This window comes from Astatotilapia calliptera, chromosome 16, assembly GCF_900246225.1.
Source record: "Astatotilapia calliptera chromosome 16, fAstCal1.2, whole genome shotgun sequence".
Lineage (NCBI taxonomy): Eukaryota > Metazoa > Chordata > Actinopteri > Cichliformes > Cichlidae > Astatotilapia > Astatotilapia calliptera.
Window position 1 is genome coordinate 15,818,775 of NC_039317.1, and position 24,531 is coordinate 15,843,305.

Here is a 24,531-nt window from a genome sequence, read left to right on the forward strand (position 1 = left end):
CTGGGAAATCCTAGCAAGATTATTTCCCCAGTTCCTGGGAAATGTAAAGACAGAGAAAAAATTAACTTGAGTGCTGTTTATTAAAAAATGTAGCCTGTTAATGAATACAAAGCATTTGGGGTCAATAGCACATGTTCCAACTTCTGAGTTGACACTGTGGGATTGCATTTCCACGGTAACACATTTTGTATGGTGTGGCCTTGTTTATGCACACATCCAGAAGAAGGAAAAAAGTGAGTGCAAAATGAACAAATGTGACTAAAATAAATGATGCCTGTTGTTGCAAGTTCATTTTTGCTTTAATCGGGGAAACTCAGAATCTATTTTAATTATGATTGGTCCATCTGATTTATATATTATAGTTATATTTTGGTAACACCACTATACATTAATTGTCTATTTTGCCTTAATAATAAGCAGAAAAACACGTAGAAAATGTCATTGTGAACACATGCATGCCCGATTCTCCGTGGTGTATTAGAGCTGCTTTAAATGATCAGAGTTTAGCTGAAGTTATTAAAAAGAAACATGTTTAATTCCCAGGATTCCTGGGAAAACTGAAGATGAATTTTCCCAGGAATCCCAGAAAATAAAAACACTTTGCAGTTTATTGTAAACACATGACAAAAAAGATTGAAAGAGATTGTGAAACATCTATAAACATCTATAAAACATTCAATTCAATTCAATTCAATTTTATTTATATAGCGCCAAATCACAACAAAAGTCGCCTCAAGGCGCATGTGTAACACTAATTATATGCAGGTCTTGGTTGACCTTACTGAGCACGATTATGATGCTACTGTATTCCTGAACAATGCAACTGTCATATCGAACAGAAGCACTGCAGATGCAAATCATCTGTGCCCTATTGATGGCTACTGTTAATAGGAGCACTAGAGTAACCAGAGACATATCCATAGCATCGTAAATTCAATAACAAATGCAGTTAAAGTCCGAGCAGCACTCACTGCCACAGCCGCAATTTCAATAAGTACAGACCACTCAAAGGCACTCAGGGCCAGCTACATACTGTCATAGCTTGCCCTTTTAATAGGAGTAATGAGAAGCAGGATAGAGTGGTCAACCTGCAGTGCAAAGTGTCACATCAACTCTCCTTTCTATAGTTTCTCTGGGTTGGCAGTGTACTATAACTGGACTAGTCCAAGGCAGAAACTGCTCCAATACAGCAGAAGTAAAATATCACAATAATTATAGGATATTAGGATAAAATCTGATTTGCTGAATGCATGGTAATCATTAACTAACAGGCGTAATATATTTTTCATAGTGCAGGCGGTCCCATCTTCAGTCTATTCTTTTACTCCAAGCTAGTTTAGTCCATTAACAGCTTAGCCCCAGCAGGTGGTTGATTGAGTTAGCTCATTAGCAAAGTGTTGAGCAGGTACAACACATCCCTGCAAACACAGTTCTAATTAACAAGTTCTAATGACCCCGATCCTTGTGCGCATGTGGAGCGTGCTCGGGTACGCTGCTGCATATGCGTGCACATGTGTGTACAAACATGTCAGAGCTTGTTTGTCACTGAAGTGCCACGTCTACTGTACGAGGTCATTGTGTTTATCCGGAAGTTGCCCCTCCTCTTCCCTCTTCTGTGGGTTTAGTGTCTGATGAAAGAAAGCATGCAGTGCCAGACACAGTAGTTTTTCCTCTCGCTTTTTTTTTTTTTTTTTAGATTTTCTTATCCTGTTACTTTCTTTTCTCTTCTGGCACTTTCTATGACTTAAATAGAAAAGGTGAAATAATCTCTCACCTCCATTTGGACTGGAAAAAAATCCAGATGGGCTAGGCCACTGTTATCTTAGTGACAGACACACACACTCATACAAAGCAAATACAAACAGACACTCTCTTAATGAAAGCTGTGAAAAACTAGTAGCTCCACAGGGAGGAAGTGTGAGCTTTCAGTAGCAGGAATAAGCACTTAGCCTCTTGAGCACTATGAATTACACTCTGAGGCTCCGGATACACACACACACACACACACACACACACACACACACACACACACACACACACACACACACACACACACACACACACACACACACACACACACACACAGAAACTTGTCTTGTCTGTCTGATCCCTGCTGATCTTACAACTGAGTAGTCTATTAACAGTGCATGCCTGATGAGAACATGGCAGATTTACAGCCTATAGCAGGTGAGCTGTATACAGCGGCACATGTTGCACTTCACAATCTATAGAACCAAAGATGGCAGACATGCTGAGCAACCTGTGGATGCAAATGTATGTATATATACAAACATGTATTCCAAAACTTCCTTGCCACAGCAGGTAGCTCCATGTGTTTCATTTGGCTGAATTTTAAACCGGAGAGTTCGTCCGTTAGTCGAACCTCGGATACAGGAGGAACAATGCGGTTTTCGTCCTGGTCGCAGAACACTGGACCAGCTCTTTATCCTCTCCCAACCAGTCTACATGTGTTTTGTGGACTTGGAGAAGGCATTCGACCGTGTCCCTCGGGGTGTCCTGTGGGAGGTGTTGCGGGAATATGGGGTGTCTGGCCCATTGCTACGGGCCATTCGATCCCTATACAACCGTTGCAAGAGCTTGGTTCGCATTGCCAGCAATAAGTCGGACTCGTTCCCGGTGGGTGATGGGCTCCGCCAGGGCTGCCCTTTGTCTCCGGTTCTGTTCATAATTTTTATGGACAGGATTTCTAGGCGCAGCCAAGTGGCGGAGGGCTTTCGCTTTGGTGGCCTCAGAATCTCATCTCTGATTTTTGCAGATGATGTGGTTCTGTTGGCTTCATCGGGTGAGGGCCTCCAGCTCGCACTGGAGCGGTTCGCAGCCGAGTGTGAAGCAGCGGGAATGAGGATCAGCACCTCCAAATCTGAGGCCATGGTTCTCAGCCGGAAAAGGGTGGAGTGCCCACTCCGGGTCGGGGATGAGTTCCTGCCCCAAGTGGAGGAGTTCAAGTATCTCGGGGTCTTGTTCGCGAGTGATGGGAGAAGGGAGCCGGAGATCGACAGACGGATTGGGGCTGCAGCTGCAGTAATGCGGACGCCGCACCGGTCCGTCGTGGTGAAGAGGGAGCTGAGTGTAAAAGCGAAGCTCTCAATTTACCGGTCGATCTACGTCCCTACCCTCACCTATGGCCACGAGCTGTGGGTAGTGACCGAAAGAACGAGATCGCGGATACAAGCGGCAGAAATGAGCTTCCTCCTGTTAGGGAAAATATTCTAAAACACTTCTTCAGTAAAGACTCAGAGAAGAGAAACACACAGAGTTCTTGCTAGCAAGGGCAGCTCCCTACTGAGAGACTCGCACTAAGAAACTGCCCCGGTCTTTATTTATACTTCAGTGTGTGTGTGTGTGTGTGTGTGTGTGTGTGTGTGTGTGTTACTGCTGATCAAAGGGTCATGAGAGCACAAAAGGTACATCCTTGGTCAGGAAAGGGGGTAGTCTCCCCCACCCTAGATAACATGGTGAGGAAGTCCAGCAGTTCATCTATATGTAAAGAAGCACTTAAACTAAAACAAATGTAACTACGTTAATCCTGCCATAAAACAATAAAACAAGGTATGAGCTCTCATGCTCCCAGACGTGGGGGTGCATTCCTGGGATGCACCCCAAGCCTGCAGCCTGTTAGAGATCACACACAATTAATTATATGCCTCTAAGTATACATGGTTGAATATTTTCTAATACAAATAACTACATGCAGTATTCTACCATATGCAAACTTATATCACTAAAAGATTATACTGACTACTAAATACAATTTTCCATTGACACCTCCGAAGGGTGGCTGGCCTCTCCCTTAGAGATAGGGTGAGAAGTTCGGCCATCCGGGAGGGGCTCAGAGTAGAGCAGCTGCTGCTCCACATCGAAAGGAGCCAGCTGAGGTGGTTCGGGCATCTGACAAGGATGCCCCCTGGGCGCCTCCTGGGTGAGGTGTTCCAGGCATGTCCCACCGGGAGGAGGCCCCGGGGCAGACCCAGGACACGCTGGAGAGATTATATCTCTCGGCTGGCCTGGGAACGCCTTGGTATTCCCCCGGATAAGCTGGAGGAGGTGGCTGGGGAGAGGGAGGTCTGGGCCTCTTTGCTTAGGCTGCTGCCCCCGCGACCCGGCCCCGGACAAAGCGGATGAAAATGGATGGATGGATGGATGGATGGATGGATGGATGGATGAATTTTAAACCAGATATGTTTCCTGACACAGTCTCAAAGGGCATTTCTGAAGCAACCTTATGTTAACTACTATACTATAGGAACCACAATACATCAGATACATAGAAACATTAAAAATAAATAATATAGTGATGTCTCAAACATGAGATGCAGGACTTTAAAAACCCGGTTTTTAAAAAAGGAGTAGTTTATGTGCCAGTTTCAGGTACACCACTGTTACACACTAAGCAAATCTGCTTGTCTTCATAGATAGACTTCTTAATATTAAATATAAACTTTACTCATGAACCAAAACTAAAAGTCATGCACTTATTATTTACTAATGTTTCTGGTAGTGAGCAATAATTACACTGCCTGTTACTAATGTAGCCATATCTGGGTGCAAAAATGAAAAATAAATGGGATCAACTATTCTGGACTAAGATCAACTTGATTCAATAGCCTGTACTGGCAAGTAATGTAATGCCAAATATATAAAGTTGTATTTTATTAAAAACAGGTTTTGTATTCCTCATACACACACACACACCCACATGGTGGTTTGAGGCTGGCTATTACACTAACATGTTGCACAGAGACAGACACTGTGTCAGCCGTTGGTTCATTGGAGGACAGATGAAAATCACGCCACAGTCAGCCACAGACCTCACCACATTCATTACAATTACAGACAAAAATGTCTGGGCTAAAACAGATAAGAACTCCAAATATTTAAAAAATTTGATTAGGATCACATACAGTACCATTCAGAGATATTTCAATAGCAGAGAACGGCCACAGGGGAGGCATTTGGCTCAATTAGGCGGAATAATCACACAGCGTAAAGGGACGAGGAACATAATAGCAATGTTTTGGTTTTTTGGCTGAATTTTAAAACAGAAAGCACTGTCCCACCTGCTCAAATCCATTCTTCTGAAATTCTTCAAACCCAAATATGTCCAAGATCCCAATCTCCCAAGCAGGATCACTGGAACAAAGAAATGAATGTTACTTATTAAATAGCCACTTTTATTTTTCCTGAGTCAACATGAGAAAAGTGTTGCTTGTGTCACTAATGAGACATTTGATTCTATTGTGTGTGCGCGTGTGTGTGCAATAAAATCTGAAAGGGGTGTGCCACGAATGTGTGGTTGACAAATTTATTACATTCTGTGGCTGGTGTGTAAACAAGGCAGCTCACAAACACATTCCAGAAGATCTAGCGCAGGTTATCAGAGTGTGATAAGGCTTCACAACATCAACAACACCAAGGATCCTATGTCCTTCACCTGGGTGTGTGTGAACATAAGTTGTTTTTTGTGTGTATCTGAGGCCTCCATTAAAAAAAAAAAGCCTTGGATGTGTCCTCCATCTCTAACCTGTTGTTCAATACACAGATTTTAGTCCACAAGTTTATTTAAATGTTTATCTCTGCTCTAAACTAAAGGATTACTTTACAGTATTAGTGTTAGTCACTCCAGTTTACACAAATGAGTGATTGCTTTTGGAAATCTGTCATTTCAAAGGTTTTTATTGTGGTGTGTCGCGGAAACACATCTAGACACAGACACCACACACCACTATACCTGATGGTGTCATCTTGTCCCTGAAGGTAGTCGTTGATATTGTTGACCAGATAACTGAAGAGGCGCCCGTAGATGGCTTTGACAAGCTGGTCCCTGTACTGCTCTGACATCTCTACTGTGTGGCGCCGAGTGATCACATCACCTGCACAAAGGCACAAAATACAGTTTCCGGTATTCGACAGATGGGGTTTTTACACTTTTCTTTCTTTAAAAGGTTAAATCTCCTTAGGGCTATGAATACTACTAGTGGTGCAACGGATCACGGTTGATTCGTAATCCAAACCGATCCCACTCACGGTTCGGCACGCACGTGATCCGAAGATTCGAAAAAAAAGGAAAAAAAGTATGCGTATGGTGGCGTGGTGGGTCTGTCAAGAGATAGTTATGGCCAGTGCTAGCGATCCAAGTGGAGGAGCAGAGGAGCTTGCGGTATTTAAGCAGCCCTTTGCTGCCCAATCCGACCAGGCTAAAACTATTACAAAAGCTGTTGGGGTGTTTAGCTGCAGACGGGAGGCCGTATCCCGCTGTGCAAAACAAGGGGTTTAAACTATGATGCTTGAGCCACGCTATGATATCTTGTTGCGCGTCCAGTTTAGTGGCAAGATCGTTCCAAGCACGTATGAGCAGGAAAAGATTTAAGTTATGGCTGAACTGTCCCAGGCATCTTCTGTTGCCCTAACTACTACAAATGGGTGGAGCTCCAGGGCAACGGAAAGCTATGTGACCGTGACCGCTCATTATATCGCAGCAGAGTGCGATATAATGAGCGGTGTATTATTGTAGGGTCTACCTTACAATATAAAGCGCCTTGAGGCGACTGTTGTTGTGATTTGGCGCTTTACAAATAAAATTGAATTGAATTGAGTGGTAGATACAAAGCCCTTTACTGCCCTATATTGTACCATAATTTTTTTTAAAATCTTTTTTCTTTTTTTACTGATCCGAAAATTGATCCAATCCCTGACTTAAAACCATGATCCGATCCGAACCGTGAGATTTTTGATCACCACTAAATACTACTTATCTCTCTATGCTCTCTCTCTTGAGGGCTCCAAAGACAGTCCCAGGATAGAAGAGATATACAGATTTTTGACATATTAACAGAAAACCCTTCAAATTTGACGCCTACATAAGGGATATTCTGTAAGGGGTATTTCCCAAGCATGGTCTGGGTCCATTTATCCCTTTGGGGGAAGGACCATTGTAAAGCCATAGTAAAATTATTCTGGGTGATTATTTGATTGTGCGCTGAAGCATCATGATGAATATGGTCTCTTCAAGGATGACAATGCCCCTTATCCATATGGTACCACGGCTCACTGAAAGGTTGGATGAAAATAATGCAAATGGTGAACACGAAAAGGCTGATAAAGCAATACCTTTGAAATACTGAACATCAGAGGTGAGGGCGGTGCTTAAGTCACTGGAGGATACCTGCAATAATCCAGCAACTGTTGCAAGGAAGAAAAAGAGAGAGGGAGCAAGGAAGAGGCAGAGTAAATGACAGTGACAGGTTAAAAAAGCATCAAAATAACGCCATTAAATGTTAACCGAGCATCAGAAAGATAGGGACGATAACATCCCAGAGCCCACTGCTCTGATGATGATATCACACTGACAGCATAACAGCCTGAACTCTGCTAAAGCTCATTCCCGTTTAACTGATCGATGAAGCTGGCAGCAATTAGTCATCATTGGATTTCTGAGCAGAACCCATCAACAAGCAGCAAAAACAGGTGACAGCAACCCTTCGCTGACATCACTAGTCGTAACAATACATCTCCAAGGTAACAATGTCTCCTTCCCGATCAGGTGCTGATGTGATTTGTTTACATCAAACATGTGCTAGCTGCATAATGAGCGAATTAGACTGAGAGACAGGAAAATAAGGCTGTCCCTGATGACGGAAAAGTCTGTACATGTACATGTTGTTTTCAGTGTGGATACCAAACAGGTAACTGCCTGGCCTTCAGCTATTGCTGGCAAGCTGCCAAGAAGACTACTCTAAGGGAGGATGAGGGAGGCGCTCTGACAGCAAGGTAAATAGAATGAGTTAGTGAGATCCACCCCTCCTCTATTGCCTAGTTCCACTTCCTCTAAGGGTGGAAATGTGGCCCTGGTGGTGGCATAAGCACTGACCTCTCTCCAGCAGCTGCAGGTCGGAAGGGAAGGCTGTGTCAGCATCTGTCAGTGCTGTGAAACGCAGGTCCCCGATATGGAGCACAGCAGAGAGCAGCGTAAATACTGAGTCAACCTCCTAGCAGCGAAAGAGAGAGAGAGACAGGAGAAAGTTGAGAGAATATGATATTAACTATAATCTTTAACTACTAATGAAAAATGGAACTATATGAAACGGTTATCAAATCCAACCTTTTTCATAGGGACATGAGTCTTTATTCGATGTCAACTTCATGATCCTAGTGATCCTTCTAACAAGCCCATGGAGCCAAAGCCTTATTAAGTTCAGTCCTCTTTGCCCCAGACCTCCAATTAATCTCACTTCTATAATTCAGTGGCCAGGTTCGCTCATTATCTTGATCCCTGGCGGTGAAGATAGTGTGGAATAAACATGCTAGTTTTTTATTTTATTTTAATGTATGCATAAATCAACAGCTTAAAAACGCTGCCCTTAAATTAAGCGCACATCCTGTTATATCTGTGCTGTGTGTCCTCTAGCTTCAGCCCCACTTCAAACAGTTTCATGCAGCACACCACACTCATTTTAAAACACAAACAATCTCTTTTCAGATCAGCATATCATCACCAGTTAAAAAGTAATCTCTATCCTTAACGAAGCGCCTGAAAATGTGTATCACATGACCATTTATACATGTAGGCAGTTGGCGTATGATCAAATATAGAATTTGACTGGATAGCGATCTGGCAGCATAGAAAAGAAGGGTAGCAATGTCTGTCATTTTCCCTGAAGTAAGCGTTTATAATCAAGGTTGACGGCTGTGTGACAAATGAGCGAACAACACAAACTGTCAATGCACGATTGTTTCCAAAAGTTTCAACGTCTACCTGTCCAGCCTGAGGGCAATACCAACGTATTTTAGATTTAAAGCATCCACCTCTTGCTACAGTTATGAGTCACTCTCTGAATCACTCTCTGACTTTGAAAAATGCTGCTGATTGTCTGGACTGACTGGAGCAGCATGGAGATTTTGGAAATGATGCAGACACCTACATTCACTTCCAGTGTTCAGTCATTTCAGCATGCAAATCAAAGTAGAATACATTGCGTTAATTCACATGCACATGATGATAAACGGCAAGTAAAAGATGGTTATTTTACTGATGTATGATTATGGTTATGGTTAGGGTTACTGCTGGTCTCACAGCATATGGTTGTCTAACAAATATCGCTCACTTTGTGCTACACGTATGCCGATATGACAATGTATGTTGATGTGACAGAACACCGTATTGAATCACGTCACAAAACGTAAGCCAAGAAGCACTTTAATTCTGTCTGTCTCACGTGAGCGCTCCTTTAAAACTGCTCAGCTGCTACTCATGTGTTCACACGATCGTCCTCCAAAGAAATATCTGGTTTTACTTTCTCTTCTTCTTCATTAGAGTCTTATATAAGCAAGCAACGTGTGACTCCTGTTTATGCCAACAGATACTGAGTGTGCATGTATAGTCATGTATAGATATGTGTTTACAGGCATGTTAGTACACAGAGAGGTTGTTCCTGAAGCACTTGCCTTAATGGAAACCACTTTCATTTTAAAATGTTTTTATTTTAATTTAATTTAAACATATTAGAACATGTGTGGTTGTGGTTTGAAATGGAATCCTGGAGTTTTGAAATAATTTTGCTTTTTTTAATGTTTATTTTCTTTTAGCAGCAATGATAGAGCTGAGAGTATGGGTAATATTTGGGAGATATAAAAAGACTGGCCTATACGCTGTTTTCATTATCGTTGTCTCTTTTTTGCTAACACGCAAAATGCAAATAAACAGCACAAATATCAGGAAATTCAACAGTTATGATTCACAGGTCCTCCTAACTCGATTCACCCGCTTCTCTTCTCACCCTCTCTTCCTCTGTGCCCTTGAGTAGAGGACGCTTAATGGAATACCCCATTAAACCATGCACTGAATCTCTGAGAGGGGGATGTCTGAGTTTGAGGATGTGTGCTTGTGTACATGCGAATATGTCTGCGAGTGTACTCTTTCCAGGCAGGATATTGGAGCTGATATCTCTGAGATAAACAAGCATTAGTCTCTGTCTGACACTCTATACATGGAGAGACCCTTCCGCTTAGGGAGCAGAAGAAAGAGCAGGGGAGAGAAAAGGCGCTGCGGGGAGCGTTAATGACAGTTGACCTTTGGTTCTGGACTAGGAGCCATCCCCTGATGAGAGCTTAGACAGAGACCAATGGGGGGTCTATCACTTCCCCCCTACTACCCCACCCCTTCTTCTGTCCCTTGGTCCTTCGCTTATCCAGAGGACAGTAATGCCCTCTGATAATACCACTATCTATTGCTCTATCCCTCTGTCCCTTATGCCTTGTCTGTGACTGCTACTGGATTAAAAGGTGAGATGATGGTCACTCAGTGCTGATAGATGCTGACTGGAATCTAAGTATAGAACCTGATAATGGAGTGGGAGCACAGCTGGTGGTGGACAGGACGGACTGTACCAGTGATCACTGCACGCACACTGTAAGCATAAATCAATGTCTCCTCGACTATTCAATTCTATTCAATCCAGCTTTATTTATATAGCGCCAAAACACAACAACAGTCATCTCAAGGTGCTTGATACTGAGAGGCAGAGACCCCACAATAGAAAACCCCAATGACCCTCTATTAACAGGCAGTTTGCAAAGGTGGAAAGGAAAAACTTGATTTTTATAAGAAGAAACCTCTGTCAGATACAGGCTCAGGGAGGGGCAGCCATCTGCTATGACAGAATGGGGTATGCTTTCTGTAGACAGATGCTTCATGAAAATTTTCAAGAAATTTAACTGTGAATACACAAATTCTTGGTGCCCTCTTTATCCCTCAATTCATTATTTCATGCAATCAAGAGAAGCTACCTGTATCTTTGTCATTATTTAACAGGAATAACAGGATATCTGTTTGAAATATTTCACCTTACAGATGAACCAAAGCCAGACGGTTAATTCTACTCGCAAAGTATGATAAACCGGAAGGTTCAGCCTACAGTTTTAGGTCCGCCTAAAGCCCTTGGAGTTCCATCGCCTGGTTTCAGGCAGCTGCAATCTCAGAAAAGAAAATCTGATGTAATATCTCATCAGTGACCTGTGTGACTTGTGACTTCAAGGCCTGTGACACGACAACGTTTATTTCTCCCTGCTGTCAGTAACCTTTGGCTCAACACCGTGCTGTGCAGCTGTGCAAATCAATACCTGCTTGTTGAAGCTGAGGGCTCGCAGGGCTTGTTTGACTGCCGCAAGATGTTCTCTACTCTGGGTAGAGGCTGTAGCTACTGGAGGGTTCTCCCCTGGAAGTCTTCCGCTAATATACCTGCAGTACGGATGGAAAAACACAACCTATAGTGAAGGATACTCATAAAATAAAGCTATTTTTTAATAAGTGACACATATTATCTTTATGGACAGGACACCATATATGCGTGTATTATATCAAGGCTTGTGTGAACTGTAGCTTGTGAGATCTAAATTTTCAGCAGCAACATAACCGACAGTCATTTTTAAAACGTATTAAATCATTTAGTAATATAGAACATATAAAGCCCATGACAGCCGCATACCTATGAGCCAAGACGTTGTTGAGGTAAAGTGCACTCTTCTCCTCAGCTGAAAGGCCCTCAGCCATCAAATAGAAGATTTTGAAGCTGTGTTGTTGAGCAGGCAGGTGGACTAGACGGGACTTCTCCAGCATATAGGTGTATACATGGGCTTAAACATTAAAATGTGATCATAATTCAGTAACAGGGGAGTCCAAATCACGTTTTAACAATGGCAGTTGTGAAAAATGTAAATCTGTGGCCACTACTGAAAGACCAGTCGACAGGTATCAAATAAACTGGAGTAAAAGAAAAAAAAAAAGGTGATTCACATAAAAAGAAACAGACATATAGGATTTTGCTGCCCTCTGCTGGTGTGCAACTGATCTTGAAGAAAGTGGATTTAATAGTAGAGTATCTTAATCACAAATACAGTGGCTGAGAATGTGAAATTTACTCTGTTATTCTGACAATGATTTTAATATTCAAGAATAAAATGTGTGGAACAAAAATGGTAAATATTTTATTTTGTGTGAATCGAATCAGAACAGAGACATTCTGATTGAAGTTTTTTGTTTTGATCCGTGCAACAGAGTCACATCCAGCGCTATGGTTGCGTGAAATGCAGGTTACCTCTGAGTGGTGTCCTCCTCTTATCACAGTATTGGATCGTCAGCAGCTTGATAAAGCGGCTTGAGTTGCTGTTCCTCTGGGTCTTAGCGTGGCCAAAGGCTTCCAGTACACAGTTGACCTGCATTTCCCATCAATCATATGACATTATGGTCTCTCAGAATTCCTTTATTATCTATATATTTCTATTACTTAAAGCATCTCTCATACATGCCTTGCAAAAATGGAGCCCTGCTTCCACTTTCTACCACTAGATGTCAGTGTACATCCATTATTTGAGCACTCAAAACAGCATGCTACCAGAATTATAAGAGCAAGCTGACCCAGATATTAACTGCATAACGATGACTTCATCCAAACCCAGGCTACATGTTGTTTTGTTACACATAGTTACATGACTGACAAACTAACTGGAAGACGGAGTGAGTGCAGCGCAGGTGCCTCACGTTTTAAACGCTTTCAACAAATCTGAACCACAGCAACTGGAAACACAACAAGAATCTGAATCCTTCACGAGGTGAAGGCTTTCGCCTTTCAGGACACTTAATTCCTGAACTTGCTAAGAAGCTTTTATGTTTCAGTAAAAAAAAAAAAAAAACTTCAGTCCATATATGTTTTATGTCTATCTGTCTTATCTCTTCTTTGGCGTTCTTAGCTGTAGCCTCTCCAGATTCACAAGAACATATCCTATTAAGGGCATGTGATCATTAGTGCTCTACAGTCTTTTTTTTTAACAATCCCTCTTCAGGCTGTAAGTGTTTATGATGCCATCAAACAGTTTATTAATGCGCAAATGGTTTATCTGACAAATGAAGAGCTAACAAGCAGAGAAGAAAAGACTACAGTACTGTGGTATGCTAATCCATACATTTATTATTTCCCCTGCCACAGCGACAGAGGAACAGTAGGATATATTCACACAGTTATGAGCACTGCTTCGCTGTGTGCTATGTTATTTTGGAGGAGTTTTTTTAATCACAGGGACTGCAGGACAAAGAAGTAATAAGCACAGTGAGACATAAGCATCAGGAAAACGCACAAACATTAAGTCTGTCAGTGGATTAGTATTGCAGCATTTTGCCGTTGTGAATAACAAATGATACATGAGTGCTTAGTCACACATGCAGCACATGGTCCTTAGTTATGACAGGCTGCAGGACACCCAACCCACTGACTGACTGAAGTGTAAAATAAAAGAACAGCTTGTAGACAGATAAGTCCTAACTTACATGTTTCATTCTGGGCTCCAGCATAAAGCCTTTGGTGCTGGAGCGGGCTGTCAGGTGTCTCACTATGTGCTTGCACGCCTCTGTTTTTCCAGAGCCACTCTCGCCACTATGGAAACAAAGGGAGAGACAAAAGATGCAGATTTAAAGTAATTTATATCTCTGGTGGTACATAAATTGTTTCACATGCCTTTGCCCTTACTGTTTCAAGTTCTAATGCTGCAGCATTTTATACTGCTTCAGCCTCAACTCTTCAATCTTCAGTACAATGAACATGCATTGCTGTGCTTACAAATCTATCCATCAGTCTACAGAGCCGTGAAAAAGAATTTCCCCCCTTCCTGATTTCTTTGCACATTTGTTGCACTTAAATAATAATCTGAGTGAATGCAGGTTTTAAATTTTGATTTCATTTATTAAGGGGAAAACAAGTTATCCAATTATCCCCTACACATAGTTACTGGTTTTACCACCCTTGGCAGAAAAAACTGCAATCAAGCATCTGTAATAACTATGAGTGAGTCTTTGACATCCTTGTGGATTAATATTATTACTGTTTTTCAGGGCACAAGCTGATGGCTGGACATACTCCTTCAGGGCTTTCTAGCAGAGTGCAGACTTTGTGGTTCCATCATTTACAGCAGGTCATCCAGTTCATGAAGCAGCAAAGCATCCCCAGATCATCACACTACTACCACCATGTTTGGATGATGTTCTTTTTATTAAATGCTGCTACTTTCTTACTTTCATGTCTTCCGTCCACAGAATATTTTCCAAAAATGTGAAAATATGTGAGACGAGCCTCCCATGAACTCTCCCATGGATGCCATTTTTGCCCAGTCTCTTTCTTATTGTTCATTCATGAACTCTTGACTGAGACAAGTGAGGCCTGCAGTTCTTTAGATATTGTTCTTGTTCTTTTGTGACCTCCTGGATGAGTCGTTGATGCACTCTTAGAATAATTTTGTTAGGCTGTCTACTCCTGGGAAGGTTCGCTGCTGTTTGAGCTTCTCTCCATTTGTAAATAATGGCTCTCACCGTGTTTCACTGGAGTCCCAAAGCCTTAGAAATAGCTTTGCAACTCTTTCCAGACTGATAGATGTCAATGACTGCTTCTCATCTGTCCTTGAGTTTCTTTAGATTGTGTCATTATGTGTTATTTTTTGACGTCTTTTAGCCTTCTTCACTTTAGCATTTATTTAAGTGATTTCTTGATTCAAAAAGTCTGGCAGTAATTCTGGTCGAGTGACACGGGTGTATTTAAATGGGATTTTCTTTCTTTTCTTTTTTTACAACAAATGAAAACAGAAAGAGTAATGGGAGCAACTTAAACTTTGTGATACACTGCTGTATATGTGCCTTGGAAGACTAAGTGTGACTTATTAGTCATCAAATTTCTACCTATTGACGTCATCCCTTTAGGGATTCCCTCCCATTAAATTCATAATCTGTTCTTTCAATAACGTTGCTCCACTGAGTGCCCCTTTTCGCACCACTAAGGCCACAACTTATCTGGCAGTGAGGTCCTGTTTTTAATTTTCTGTTGAGTGGATATTAAGTCTGGCATAAGGTACCTCTACAGTACATGCACTGACACTCTCCGACATGCAGAGAGTTGCGACCCACATAGTAACACCAAGCAGATGGCTCGAGAAGGTCAGAAGCTTGTACTAATGACCGCAGTGTGCTGTATTACAGTTTGTCTGTGTGTACGTGCGTCGCTTTATTTCCTACTAACAACCCTGCTGAGTGTTAAGTCCAACGGTCTTTTCGCTTGTCTTTTCATTTACCAGTTTTTATTAGATTTCAAGGGCATTTTGTTAGAACACTTGCCTCGGGGGATCTTGGAGACTGATTGCCAATAAATGTGTATAAGTGTGTCTGTGCTTCGGAGCGTGTGCGTGCATGTGTGTACTTCAAGAAACGAGAAGAACCACAGTGAAACAGAAAGCTTGAACAAAAGCAAAACAAGAGGAGAAATGATAAAGGAAAGGACTGAGGGGACAAAGGATGCGTGTACATGTGAACAGTGCAAAGTTTCCACGGCTCCGTGTGTGTGTGGGGGTGTGCATGTTAGTGAGATGGATAGCCTATGGCGAGGGTGCATTAAGTCTCTGCCAGATTGGTTACAACTCAGCGGGAATGTCACTGGAGAGTCGGAACAGGATTTAATTGCAATCAGGGAGCTGCCTGAGTCCAGTCGAGGACAAAGAACAAGACGCCGCATTGCTCCCAGTAAACATACATCGTAGTGTGAACACTGAACAAGCCTACAGCTCAGCTCAGGCTGAGAGCTATTAACCTCTCAGGGAGTGCTAAACAGGTGCGTGGCAGAGGGGTGCATACAACCAGGTGGCCGCCTTAACTTTCACTCACTATTATTCCCGCAGTCATTCAACTTTAGGGACTTTTTATGTTACATTATCCTGAAGCAGACCATTCAGTGACTGTACAAATGAATGAGCAGCAGGTGTACCTCAAGATGAAACACTGCGGGCGTTTCTCCTGCTGCATCATGTGATAAGCTCTCTCTGCTGAGGAGAAGATGTGAGGCGGCAGAGAAGAGCAAAGGCGACCCGTGGAGCTCAGGTACAACTGACTGACCTGAGGAAGAGAAGATGTTACATAAAACGGACACAAACATGGCCTAGCTAAGAGATAAGGATTCAGTTTCACCAAAACAGAGAAACCATACTGGGTATCACCTTCTGTGTGTCACTGTAATTGTGTATCAACTTCACAAAGAAGCGGTCTTTTACCATCCTGTTTAAGTCATTAGAATCTGTAGTTTTACACTACAATAATATTTATCAAAACCAAAATGAAAAATTGAAAAAAAATCCAAGAGGGATAAATAAGAAAACTTGTCTCTGAGAGTATCTGTCCTATTAAACTGTGAGTCGACTGTAATGTCACAATGTGTGCCCTGTGCCAGTGTTAGTGGCTGTGGCAAAGGGGGATGGTTTTTGGACCACCAGACCAGAGGAGGTGACAGACGGCCAGCAGATCACACATGTTGTGACATATGTCCTTCTTACACTAGCTCCTCCCTGCCCCCTCACATCCTCTCAGCTGGGTATAGATGCCTGGAGTGAATCCAGACAGAGGCAGGAATGGGACAGCCAGAGAGGGGCTTGGCTTCATTCTGTCAGGGTAGCAGAAGATCCATGAAACCCCTCCTGGGATCCACATGGGCAAGCCTCTACCTGCCAAAAAGTCAGCTATTTCAAAATGAGCTAAGTCCTATTTAAAATAAACCAAAACCCTCTTTATTATGATTGGGCTCACATGTTAATAAAGAACTAAAGACCCGTTACTGACAGGCTTCTCTACTGGTTTATCGTAAATATGCTATTTTTTTAAGGTGAGAGGTAGCGTGTATGTATGTGCCTGAGTGCTTCTGTCTTCCGTGGCTGATGCAGAGTCAGCCTTACGCAGGGTAACTGACAGGAAGACTGCATTATTTATCAACTACAAGGTCCATTTCATCTGCTTATTCCCTGCTTATTGTACCGCATACATGCCCCATTTATCATAAACTTCCATAAGCATAGTATGTAGTTTGTCAAATATAAAGTCATGAATTTCAAGCGTGAGGCCAAATATGTGCACATACCTGTAAGTTCACTCAAATGCATTCTTACCAAAGTGGAATAGATGGGCAGCTCCTTGTTTGGATTGACCAGCAGAAGGATGTGGCCAATGTAAGTCTAGAAAAGAGCAGAAAATACACCTAAGTCATCTTCACTAAAGCAACAAGTTCATTCAGTGTTATAAAATATATCTCTGATGGACCATTTTGACACAAATAGGCTGACACCGCTTAAAATTACTCTCAACCTGCCTAAAGCCAACACTGACCTAGAAATAAAAGTGCTGTCCCACTCTGTCCTTACCAGCTACATTAACTGTGTGGGCATTTTCCATTGCTATAAGGTAATGTTAATGTCGTGGAAGAGAAAGGTCAAGCAGGGACCTCCAGCAATAACCCCCGTAATGACCTTTCTCTAATAAAGACAACAAATCTGTTCTCTCACAGGCAAACCCTGAAGCTATCTAGATAAAAAAAAAACACCAGCTCCAAATTTCTGACCCCTTCCACTAAACTGCTAACCCTCTGTTCCAGACAAAGAGTCCTGGAGGCTGTTTGAAAGCTAAGACTCTGTTGTTCCCTAATAGAGTACGGGCTAACATTGTGTAACATGCTGCTCTGACCTAAGAACATGGCTTCAGTTTAATGACTTGAACACATTCCCAATTCTTGAAGACACAGAGCAAAATTTACAATATGTTCTTCATGTGTTTTTTCATTAAGTGTTTAAAACTTTCCATAGTTTTTTTTTACCATCTAACTCTGTTGTTTAATCTCATGACATGCTTGTCAATAATCAGAGTCTTCTGTTCTGTATTTCTTCAGTTCCTTGCCACTCTCATCGGGGGTTTAGCGGTGGAATGGCAGAAGGCAGTGACAGCTCATCAAAGCCCCATCTCTGACCACCCTGCTAGGCACATATGGAGCCCTCGGTGCCTTTGTTCTTGCCTTCATCATATCTCGGCTGGTTTCACCTTCTTTCTAAAAACTCAAACTACTTCGCACATAATATCAAGTGCATACGGACGAAATATAATGAACGGGAATAAAACGTCTCTTATTTTTCTCATCAACGTCTTGTTGCAAACTTTATGTTTAAAGCCAGTCAAGCTAGCGTTTGCTTCCTTGAGGGGTTTAAGAATATCTTAGCTGCATATAAAAAGAAACACAATGAATGACTGTTTCTTGTGCAACTCTACAATATTAACATAGGTATGCTCCCATATTATTGTGATAGTTGCACATTTCAGTGTCTTCATTTAAATCTAGGGCACCTCCTGTACCCAGCTTTCAATATTCTGAATTCCAATCGTTTCTCTTTTCTTCATCCACCGCTTGCACTCCCTTTCACTGTCATCTCCTCATCCTCGTCTCCCGCTGTGACTAACCCTAATGTCTGTGGCCCATCTGGGTTTCGATAATAACAGACTATCACTGCCTCTTCACAGAGAAGAGAGCGCACTGATAGCTCCACATTGATCTGATTCCAGTCTTTATAGAGCTCCATCCCTGTGGAGCTGGAGTGGAGTTTTAAAGGAAAGGGCTATAAAACAGAGATACAAAATGGACCAATTGTTGGAGATGAAGGCATTTTACTTCTAATTTTTTTCTCCCAATCGATCTAAATGGTATCGATTTCGCAGTTGTCATGTGTCTCAGTATTTGTGTTGGAACGGGATACGACACTTACTGTGCAAAAGTCTTGAACAACTCCTCATTTCTTTATATTTTGCTTCGAAGGAGCCAGATATTCTTGTAATGTCTTCAAGTGATCTTGAACAATAGTTCTCTGAAGGTTTTTCAGAGTTTTTCTTTTGACATTAGCCAGCTTTTTCCACTTGTTTTCATTCCATTTTCAGATTAATATCTATATTACGAAGTGTCAGTCCTAAAAAACAATCTACAACCGATGCAAAGTGTCTGAAAGTCTGAACCTATTTCCCATTTTCAATGCAAAATATAAAGAAATGAGAGGTGGCTCAAGAACCGTGTTTATTATTTAAAGATAAAATCCAGCAATGTTTTAGATCATTTAAACTCTACTGATCATTCCCCACTTTTAAGCATTTAAAACAGAAGTTTAAGTGCATTTGTAGGTCCGAGTTTACAAACTGTGAATTCAAATAAATTTACCAGTCCTGTATACTGGTGTCACAGCATTAAGATGGTATAGTTGGTTTTCCTTTGTTTTATGCAGTGAGCACAGTGAATCAAAACCGTTCACTTCAAGTTTTAGCAGTTTTTGACTGTTAGACATTGACTGTAGAAAATTACAGAAAATATCGTTATGCTTTGACTATACAGCAATATTTGTTGGTTTTGTTCTTCTCTGAATTTGTAAAAATGAATACAGAATATAAAAAACATAATATAATCTACATTATAGTGCTCAGAATCTGTGATGCACTGTGCATGGTGTTTATATGTGTTTACTGTACATGCATATATGCTTAAGGGAAGGTGACTGTAGAGCCCACGGGTATAAAAAATGAGTGATGTGATCCAAACACCTAGAAAATTACCAGGGTATAAAACACACTCAACAAATAAACAACTAGATGTCATTGTTAAGCCCATGAGAACATGTGTTTGTCAGTGCTCTCTGTGTGCTCTGGGCTCTAATGAATGTTTAATGTTGAGTGGAATTCATTCTTAAGTAGCACAAGGACAGACGAGTCTTACGTAGATTTGGTCGTTGCCAAAACGTTTCTGCATCTCGTAGAGAAGGCTGCTGTCAGTCAGCTCACTGAGGGACGCCAGATCGTCATTGGGTGCCGGAGGCATCAGTTTCACCTGAAGAAAATACACTTAGTTTAATGCAAACTCTCACAGTGTTCTCAGAAAGGATGAAAGGGCTGAAAAGATAACTTGAGGATTTACAATGGCCATGGGTCTCAAATGCTTAATTTTGGAGCTATCTATTCTTAAAATGGTGTGAATAGACAACAGAGAGGATGGATAATGTTTGAAATGTATTTATTTGTGACTGTTTTATTTGAAATTTGAAAAGAAAAACATAATGTGACACATGCAACGTCATGATGTCAAATTTCAGAGTTTTGTAAACAACATGCAAGTAAACCCTGTGTTTCATATAACTATGTACAAGTCTGTATGCTTTATTTGTTTATATTTTTCTTCTCCTTGAGGACAAATAAACTGTCTTTATGGAACTTTCTTTCTTCTGTCTTGCGTAAACCCCTCTGGACTTTTTGGGATTTTCTGTGTACTTACTGTCTTACTCAGATTTTTGCAGCATGTAACATGACAAGGTACCTGCTCCAGTTTGCTGGCTCCAGAGCCAAAGGGGCTATCTAGGCCATTATCCTGAGAGGGTTGTCGCCTCAGTGCTCCAGCTGCCTCTCTGAACATGGCACATTTCTCCAGCAGACTGTCCCGCTTAGCGATTGGGATACCCAGGGGGTTCCTGTATAGGGTGGCATAGAAGATGGTTAGGCAATAAGGTGAACTAGAGCAAAAGAGAAAAAAAAAGGTTTATAATATGTGACAATTTTTGTGATTTTGAAAAATGTGAACCCACAAGTTCTTGACAGGGGTGTTGAGGTCATGTGAACCACTATCATAGCGCTGGTCAGTGGAGGGCAGAGGAGCAGAGGGGTCCTTCAGCCTCTGTTGCCAGCTCTCTTCTGCATTCAGCAGCATATCTGCTATGGGCTCTGACACTGCAATATCTAATGACATGATATAAAATATGAGATAAATTATTTGGGAATCTGAAATTCACAGAGGCATGTTTAATTCGATAGAGATACAAATTTTAAAATGTCAGATTTGTACGATCTAGTTCTATCATCTAAAGATACTGAGAGTGTAATGATGTTGTTCAAAAGACTGTAAGGGTCACACCACTCCACAGGTACACCTTTTTGTTCTCTTCCCAAGCTTAAACCTCCTTTAAAATTTGTGCGAATGAGTGGTCACTGGTGGAGAATACACTCTGTGGATCAATGCAACCGTGCTTCAGATGAAGGAGTTAAGATCGTTTTTTTGTAATGAGGTCTAAGAGGGCACGAGGGATTGGAATGGCTTGAAGCTGTCTTTTTATTTCTGTGTAGGCACTCATCTCTTGTTCTGACTTTCTTTCGTCATTTGGAGGGGTGTGGGGCTCTGGACTCTGAGTCTCAGTCTCTAAGGGCTTGTCTCACTTCTTTTCTAAGACTGCATGCTAGAAGGGGTATCGACTAAGACCCAAGTGAGGCAGTCAGAGTAGTGATTACACGATGGGAGTAAGTGGTAAGAGGCAGAAATGACATTTTATCCCACAATTTAGCGGTTAGGAGGTAAATCCAAAGTCCACATACAAAAAACATATCATCACTACGACACAACGAACTATTAAGATTTCTAAACACTCTCACAGGATAGTATCCCAGTGGTTCTTTGCTCTTCAACAGCATTAGGAACATTGATCTGGATCATTAGCTAGTAATGGCTTCAACTCTAAAATGACAGGTTTTTTAATGTAAGGCCTCAATCTCACAGGCCCAAAGGCCGGTTAGTCATCTCCTGACAAAAATTATTATTCCCCAACCAGTTGGCAAGTGGTTGCTAGTAGTGGCTGACTCTCACTGGGTGAAATCGGAAATATGGGTCCTGCATCCAACACCTCATTGTGATTGCTTGGTAACATGCTTGCATGGAAACATTCACTATTTACTCTTCGAAATAGTGGGAGGGAAACCAGAAATGGAGAAAATCCATCTTCAAAATAAAAGTTGAACCTCACAGCTATAACCAACACATTTATAAAAGTACAACTTTTACTTTGAAGGTGAATGTTGTCCGTTTCCAGTTTGCACCCCACTTTTCACACGGAAAGCCAACATCTTCCATGCGCACTACTGGCGACTGAGTCAAACCACTGTTCGATGGTTGCCAACAGGCCTGTTTGACTGAGGCCTACGCACTGACAGCGAGCTGTTTATTCAGCACGGTTAGATTTGGATTCCAGGACACAACTTCAAGAGCAAACGTCAAAACTGGGTGGCTGTAGCTCAGGTGGCAGAGCAGGTCAGCCACTAATCAGAAGGTTGGTGGTTCGATCCCAGGCTGCATCCTGGCTGCATGCCAAATATCCTTGGGCAAGATACTAACCCCATGTTTGCCTACTGGTGGTGGTCAGAAGGCCCGGTGGCGCCAGTGTCCGGCAGCCTCACCTCACCTCACCAGGGCAGCTGTGGCTACAATGTAGCTTGCCATCGCCAGTGTGTGAATGTGTGTGTGAATGGGTGAATGACTGAATGTAGTGTAAAGCGCTTTGGGGTCCTATGGACTAGAAAAGCGCTATACAAATGCAGGCCATTTACCATTTACCATTCCTTCGTAGGAAAGATCAGATGTAACATGACAACAAAATTCATCAGATTTTGGTGAGCTAGACGACCATAGCAAATGAGTCGCATTGTTTTCAAGCTCATCATTAAACCACTGCGTGACGCCTCTTCCCCTGTGGATGGAGAATTGTCACCCAGGAAATGTTCACTTCTATAGTAGTGAACCAAATGTGCTCAACGGTTAATTGTCTCTGTTGATTCTATTATTACTGCAGCATGCTAACACCCAATTATTCTTTTAGTGCTAAAAAGACAAAAAACAAACAAACAAAACATGCTTTTGGTAATAATATGCTACCTCTATGCCCATTAGCAAATGATTTCCACCGGTGGTATATAATTACTGCTACCAACCAAATTTAATCAGGACAAAAATGTGTTTGTGTTTAGCACAGGGTGTTATTGTTTTCTTTTTGTGCATGCCTCTTTGTTTTATATCATCACAGTGACTGTTAATGCTTTTGAATGGGCTGAGTTGAATAAGACAAAATTTATGCCCCTACTTCTTTTCGCATCATTACCTCCCACTCTCTCAAATGTGTTTGCCCATTCCCGCTGCCACGTCTGTGTGTGTTTCTAGGCACACGTGTATATTTGTGTGAAATACGTTACCGTAGGGCTTGTCTTGGTTGCAGTTCAGCAGAGTCGGGTTCGCGCCATGCCTTAGGAGCTGGCTAACAATGCTTGTCTGTAAGAGATGGGACAAACACAACCATTTTCCATTAAAACCTACAAAAACATGTCATTGCAGGTCTGTACATCCTCCTGTACAAGGTCACGGGAGATGAGGCGGTTATACCTACATTTATAGTTACCGTGAAGAGAAGAGTGGGTATGCAAAAATGTAGTGCGGTTTACCGAGACAAACCGTACTAGCAACTCGCAGATGTTACACACGGCATATGTCACACATCACAAGTCTACACAAGTGTTGCCTCTGACCGAAGAGCTCCTTTAATAATGAGCCCATCTCCCATTACATGTCACAGTGAAAGAACCCCATAGCTGTCTACTATCATTTCTGCACAGAGCGACTGTCTCTTTCACCACCCGTCTTTGCTCACAAAGTGTGATGCACAGCTTGATATGGATAAAGTATTTTGGATTAGTATACAGCAGGTATTTTTAGTGGGACTCAAATTACTGGAAAGAAGGATTTTCACTACAACGTGGGAGAGATGCAATGAGTTTAAGGACAGCTCCATTTAACTCTAACATAACAAGCGCTGTTAAAAGAGAGCACTTTACATTTTTATGCAGCAATAACTGTAATAATGTTCTAACTAAAGGTTACCATCCAGCAAAACTACCAATAAACAGAAAGTGTCCTTCAGTGAGAACAAAATATTTAAATGTTCCAATTCCAAAAAATCTTGGGATGCTGTGTAAAATACAAATAAAAACTGAATGATTTATAAGACTCATAAACCCACAGATAGATAATAGAGGCTTAGAATAATATCAAATGTTTAAAGTGAGAAAATGTAAAGCCTTTAAATGAGCTTTGGCCCAGAGAAGACATCAGTGTTTCTGAATCACGCTCACATTTGGTTTCTTCTTCGCAATGATAGGGCTTTAACCTGCATTTGTGGATAGTACTTTGAACAGTGTTCACAGACTGTTCCTGAAGCCCTGAGATTACCATTACAGAATCATGCCTGTTTTTAATGCGGTGCAGTCTGAGGGGCTGAAGATCACGGGCATCCAATACTGATTTACAGCCTTGTTCCTTGCACCCAGAGCTTTCTCCAAATCCTCTAAATCCTCTGATGATATTATGTACTGTAGATTATGAGATATTCATGAGACAATTATGAGTCTCTACAATTTTACATTGAGGAACATTACTCTGAAATTGTTCCACAATTTGAAGACACATTTTTTATTGATCTGTGAATGTCTTCCCATTTTGCTCTTCTGTACATTTTGCACAGTGTTGAAACTTTTAGACCTCTACTTTGTAAAGAAAAGAAAAGAAATCAATAACAAGGCCCTCCATAGATTTTACACATCAAGGTTAGTTTTGTGAGCTTATAAATGCAGTTGTGTTTTGTTTCCTGCAGGGCCAGAGGAGGTTTCCAAGTCTGGGGATTGTCCTGGGAACAACAATGTGAAAAGAGTCTGACAAATGACACAATCAAATTGCGATTTACCAAAGGTCAGGATATCTTGGTCTCTGGAGTGCTGATGTTTATCATTTTATTCAATACTACTGCCCAACTTCATGCATCTCCAATACCAAATGTACCAAC

General features: G+C 41.7%; 1 protein-coding gene across 7 annotated transcripts in view; it reads right to left on the bottom strand.

The window, feature by feature from the left end:
• Positions 1-24,531, bottom strand: part of myo16 (myosin XVI) — a 109,291-nt gene that overhangs the window by 37,708 nt on the left and 47,052 nt on the right. For all 7 annotated transcript variants that reach the window (XR_003269904.1, XM_026143917.1, XM_026143919.1 and 4 more), the window contains exons 8-21: positions 22,892-22,967; positions 20,467-20,617; positions 20,202-20,352; positions 19,608-19,718; positions 16,978-17,043; positions 15,810-15,937; positions 13,337-13,442; positions 12,111-12,228; positions 11,502-11,649; positions 11,137-11,254; positions 7,889-8,006; positions 7,129-7,200; positions 5,750-5,891; positions 5,079-5,151 (exon numbers count right to left, since the gene is read on the bottom strand). Coding sequence is in view for 6 of the 7 variants with exons in the window: in XM_026143917.1 (XP_025999702.1) it covers positions 5,079-5,151; positions 5,750-5,891; positions 7,129-7,200; positions 7,889-8,006; positions 11,137-11,254; positions 11,502-11,649; positions 12,111-12,228; positions 13,337-13,442; positions 15,810-15,937; positions 16,978-17,043; positions 19,608-19,718; positions 20,202-20,352; positions 20,467-20,617; positions 22,892-22,967 (1,578 nt within the window). In the remaining variant the exon portion in view is untranslated. The remainder of the gene's footprint in view (positions 1-5,078; positions 5,152-5,749; positions 5,892-7,128; positions 7,201-7,888; positions 8,007-11,136; positions 11,255-11,501; positions 11,650-12,110; positions 12,229-13,336; positions 13,443-15,809; positions 15,938-16,977; positions 17,044-19,607; positions 19,719-20,201; positions 20,353-20,466; positions 20,618-22,891; positions 22,968-24,531) is intronic.